The sequence below is a fragment of the Merops nubicus genome, unplaced genomic scaffold (genome assembly GCF_000691845.1).
Source record: "Merops nubicus isolate BGI_N331 unplaced genomic scaffold, ASM69184v1 scaffold35331, whole genome shotgun sequence".
NCBI classification, from domain to species: Eukaryota; Metazoa; Chordata; class Aves; order Coraciiformes; family Meropidae; genus Merops; species Merops nubicus.
In genome coordinates this window covers 48,114-53,481 of record NW_008589624.1, presented here as the reverse complement: position 1 = coordinate 53,481, position 5,368 = coordinate 48,114, and the positions used below count along the sequence as shown (strand labels likewise).

The 5,368-nt window shown below is 42.7% G+C and overlaps 1 protein-coding gene across 1 annotated transcript in view; it reads right to left on the bottom strand.

The window, feature by feature from the left end:
* Positions 1 to 1,937: 1,937 nt before the first annotated feature.
* ABCA1 (ATP-binding cassette, sub-family A (ABC1), member 1) overlaps positions 1,938 to 5,368 on the bottom strand; it is a gene marked incomplete at its 5' end in the record, with an annotated part of 46,151 nt that continues 42,720 nt past the window's right edge. The window contains 5 exons of the mRNA XM_008949646.1: positions 1,938 to 2,488; positions 2,729 to 2,972; positions 3,154 to 3,246; positions 3,369 to 3,472; positions 4,237 to 4,371. Of these exons, the coding sequence (XP_008947894.1) occupies positions 2,348 to 2,488; positions 2,729 to 2,972; positions 3,154 to 3,246; positions 3,369 to 3,472; positions 4,237 to 4,371 (717 nt within the window). The remainder of the gene's footprint in view (positions 2,489 to 2,728; positions 2,973 to 3,153; positions 3,247 to 3,368; positions 3,473 to 4,236; positions 4,372 to 5,368) is intronic.

The window sequence follows — 5,368 nt, the reverse complement described above, 5'->3', positions numbered from 1 at the left end:
TGAATTAATCATTTACATGACCAGTTACAAAGAGCAAACCACAGCCCTTTCAGGACCAAATCCGAATCCTCCTAGAACTCATTCTAGTTCAACATGCACTAGTTCAGTGCAGTGCAGAACTTAATTAAGCCCTTCACTTTGGTGACTTAATGCTGATTTGTAATAGTGATATTTAGCAGTGGTAAGCCTTCAGTACAGCTACTTGCTTCAGTGATACCAAAGCATACCTGCAGCCTGTTACACAGAAGTCATGGCTGTAGCTCAGCTGAATTTTTTCTGCACCTGGAAGTCCGGTGTATTCATCACCCTGTAACTCATCCCCGTGGGGTGATGATGCAGTAAGAGTAATAACAAAGCATGTTTTAAGTGAGGTATACCAATCCCCGTCACACTCCTTTCTCAATCCCCCTGGCAATGTATTATAGACAAAAATACATCAGGTATGTATTTTTATAGATAAAAAATAAAAGTATGAAAAAGGCACTTCAGCAGAGCACATAGTAAGCTCTTCCTTTACCCCAAGGCAGGACACAGCAGGGACTGGGAACTTGTGCTAAATATTTAACTGTTTGTGTTTTAGAAATGCTGAATTGGTCAGTTTTTCCAAGTATACCTGTAAATGGGCCATCGACTTTCCTCAGGCTCATCCAGCCTGTTTATTGTGCTGCTGTGGGCATTCAGGAAAACAGTGAGTGGCTGATTAATGGTGGAGGAGCATCAAGAGCTAGTGCAAAACCTGAACGGTTGCTTAAGGCAGAGGCATGACATACAGGAACAGATCAGGAACTGCACTTGCGTGCAAACCACATTACCGAACCTATTTCTGAACGTAAGAGCAAGACAGAGGGGCCTGCGAATGTAGTAATGAAAGCATACTCTCTCATGGCTTCTATACAGTGTGAACAAGAATGGGTGGCTCTTGCAATATAATATCCCCTCTAATATTATTCTGGCTTTGTAAAACTGGTAACTGTTGAACTATCTTGTTCTTCGAAGAGGATTTTTACTGAAGCGGTTTGTCACATGTATAATAAGGGTGTGTTCTCCAGTTAGGGATCACCTAGTAACTGAAACTACACTGCACAACAGAAGCAGAAACTTACACATTAATTTTAATGTTATACCATTTTCCAAATGGGAAAATTTTAGGTGAACAACTTGCAGTAATCATGAATGTAGCTATCGCTGAACGGATAGAATGAGAGCATAGCATTGCAGGCATAATGTAAAGAAATACTGTGGCTACAAAGATCAACTGAAAGCACTTTCAATCCCTAATTATGCTACCTACCTATTTAAAGTCATAAATAATACTGTTAAAAAAAAAAAAAAATCTACATCTCATTTCTAGTTTCATCTGGCAAAGCCAGAAATGGCAACATGCTTACGCTAAGCAGTAACTTCAGATGATGGGTACCTTTCTGGTGCAAAGCAGGGGTTAAAGAGCAGATAATACATATCTGAGTGACGTCTCATGACTTAGAATTTGCTCTTGGCATTAGCAGCTTGTACAACTACCGAGTTTGCTGCTGTGGTCCAAACCCTAGCTCTGCTTCTCACCCACTTCCTCCTAACTAGATGCTCATGCAGCTGCTGCAGTACCTCAAAGGAGCAGGAGAGTACTTCACTACACAAAAACCTAGTCAGAGTAGGTTACTGGTTGCGATGCTGGTGGGACAGCCCTGTGCATCTGCAGGGTTCACAGTTCTGCGTATCACCACTTACTGATGGAGATGTATGGCCTGTCTCTTGCCAGCCCGTTTGCACAGTACTGCTTTGTGGCCTCAGATTTATCGCCAGCTGACCTACGGCAGTCTAGGAAAAGCAGCTGGTCAGGAAAGTTTTCACAACCTAAGGCTACAACACTGATGGTGACTTTTTCTTGCCACTGTCTGTCTTGGTACATTCATTGCCAGCAATGGATGTAGCACCAGGAAATTCCCACTCCTCACATGGATGTTTTAGGGACTAAAACATGCATGTCTAAAATATCTATAAATAACCACTGGCCATGATTCCTCAATTTGCAACCTTAGTAAAAATATACTGTACAGAACAAGATACAGTATGGTTGAAAGCCCACAGCATCTGGTGGGTGCTTTACCACAGCTTCAGTTATACTGTAATGAGCTAAATTCAAGTCTTTCACTTGAGAACAGTACAAGACGACTCCATGAGGCACTGCCCCTGTAAAGAAATTTTGTTTTCATTGCATTGAATTGCATTGCATTGAATGGTTATCAGTAGAGTGTCCAGTTTCTCTTCCTCTAGCTTCTTCTTTGGGAATATCCTATCCCAGGAAAAGGAAGTTTGCGTTTTACTCATCATTTTTTTCGCTGAAATTGGCTCACACACAACTTTCTTTAACCTTCTCATCTTGCAGGAAGGAATTAAGGATTGCAATGTCTACCACAGTCTGGTTTTTGTGCAATGACAGGTCCTTAGCGTGGTCGTCGTCGCTTTGGTCCTTAGCAAAATTTACAAATACCTACAAGAAAAAAACGAAAACAAACAAACATGTCACACATCACACCCTGGATTTTCATTAATTCATTTCCTATGGTTATGCATTTCATGTGGTGGGGTTATTTCATGTAATATGCATTTCATGTGGTGGCCTGGGATTCAGTACCCTACTTTGCTCAAGTGCCCTTAAAAAATAGGTCCAGTATATTTGTGGCTTTATTCCTACCTCTGCACAAAGAAATCTTTGGCTCTAAAAACTTACTTGGTCAAGTGTGGTCTGAGAAACGGAGTAGTCTTCTATGTGGAGTCTCTTTTTGTTCTGGGAGAGAATACTGAATATTCTGGCCAGGGAGGATAGTGAAGAGGGAAGCTGATACTGCAGCATATTCCGATGCTTTTCCTTCAGGACACTTCCAGGGAAGGCATGTCCAAAGAACTCCTCAACAGGCTTCAGGTCGGGGTTTGCCCCTGCAATTCTCACCACTATGGTGTAACCATCTCCAAACCTGTAAACAAGCAGGCCAGCACAGGAGTTAAGTGCCTCTAAAATAGAAGTGCAGCTTAAAATCTAGCAGCTTTTCCCTTAGCCAGACTAGCAACGGGTACGCTGCATGAGGAACTAAATGTGACTGTATCTCCCTAAAAATGCAGACAACTCTGTGGTGTAAGTGAAAAGAAAAGAGCTACCTGTTCTTTAGATGCTGGACGCTGCCCAGACACCTGAATCGCCCATTGACCATTATTGCCATTCGAGTGCACAGGGCTTCACATTCTTCCATGCTGTAGGCAGAAGTTACTTCATTAGTCTTCATTAGTGAAGGGTAGGGCAGACAAGCAGAGTTTAGCATCCAGCCCTGATAGGTGCAGAATCCAGGATGTGATACAACTGAGCTGCTACTTGCCTGTGAGATGTGAGCACCACTGATCTCCCCTCTTTGATTACACTGAGAGCACAGTTCCACAAGAAACGACGTGCTTTGGGATCCATCCCTGTTGTTGGTTCATCCTGAAAAATATACACAAAAACCAGGTTATGCTGTTACATTCTACTGACTGATCCCTGAAATGACGTGTCCATTCTAATTATGCATACTGGAAACACTGAAAAGAAGCAAACTCGACTCATTTTCCAGAATGAGAAAATAATTTATGCTCCAGATTTCCAATTAACAAACAGCTTTTTCAGAACTGAGAAGTACTGCTGATTTGACAATTATGTGTTGACCTATCCGCTTCTAAAACAAGTTGAAGGAGATTAACTTGTTTAAATAAAGCACTACTTTCTCTTCTTTCTCCTGCACTATTAGCTTTAGTAATCCTAAAGTTTGCTCTATAGATTTTAATCTAAAGAAACCTAGAATACTTACTTCCAATTTTCATCAAATTATTAAAAATACCGGACTAATTCTTCCGTACAATAAGATTTGATTGTGTCCAGCAGGAAGGCTGTTATTTTTTTGTAGTCGTAGAAATCCTTGCAGCTCTACTAAGGTAGCAAAGATGGAAGATGGTACACAACTGGCAGTTTGGCATCTTGTCTGGGATACCTACTTCCCCAGTGATTTTTCAGAAACAGGAACCTGGAGGCACATTATAGCTTGCACCTGCTTTTAAATAGGGCATCTTTACTTCCACATGCTCTTTGCTCAATGTTTAAGTGACTAACAATGCATTTAAATGCTGGATGGCTGTGAAATAACTAGTCTCAATTTGAACTTGATTTTTCTGTTTTCCGATAAGAACATTAATGACCGAAGGTTGCAGACTCACCAGGAACACCACAGGTGGCCCTCCAATGAGGGCAATGGCTGTAGAGAGCTTGCGCCTGTTCCCTCCACTGTAATTCCCAGCATATTTTTCTCCATATTTCACAAGGCCCAGTTTCCGAATTGCCCACTCACCAACCTACAAGAGGCAGCACCAAAACATCCTGAATCGATTACAGCAACATGTATGCAATGGGACTTTCTGTATGAGGTTTGGTTTTAAAAACATTTTTCAGAAGGGCCACTCATCTGAGGGTGTAATGTGACATGGGTATGGGCTCTGAAACACCCTGGGTTACCTTTAGGTGACAATATATGCAATGCTGCCCCTAGGAGGCCAGAAAACCAACTGGCTACAGCTTACTGGCCAGTGAGCATGAGTTCAACATCAGCTGAGCCATGTTGACCACCCCTGTAGTGCTCTTAGCAACACCAACTTCAGCTTAGCTTTGCAGCCACTGCAGGGTTGCAGCAGGGACACGATCACTTCTGACACACTGCAGTCCCACTGTGGTGCATCTCAGCCCTTCAAACAGAGGGGGAGGGTCTGGTTTGTTAATCAGAAGCATTACTACTGGTGCCATTAGGAAGCTACCCTGGGGACTAAAAAGTGTAAAGGGGAAGAGATTCAGCTACTATGCATAACGTACACAGAACTGGCTGCCTTTTTATGTGAGGCTGGTGGGAACATCACACAGAGGAACTTGCCAGCAACATCAAAAGAGTTTGCAGTTTTCACTCATCATCACCACTCAACACCACAGGGATTCAAGAAAGATACTTGTACACACCCTAGGCACCAGATCTGGCCCTACCCTAAGCATTGGCCACAGGTGTCATCTTCCAGCCTAGAGCAGTTCCTGTTCTGCAGCACCCAGGACACATGTGAAAACTACTGTTAATTCACGGAAACAGCACTGAGAAGGGTGCTGACAGCTGCCATTAATAGGCTAAAGACTGTTAGCATAACCCCATGCCTGAATGCTGAAACAGCAGCACTTTAACGATGCAGTGTGATCCATTGGGCAAATGTAAAAGCCAGTGTGAGGCTTCTGTTAAGCTATAGAATGCCTGCTCCCTAGGACTTTGAAGAATTAACTCTTAACAGCAGGTGAGGTTCTTTCTGCATGACACCC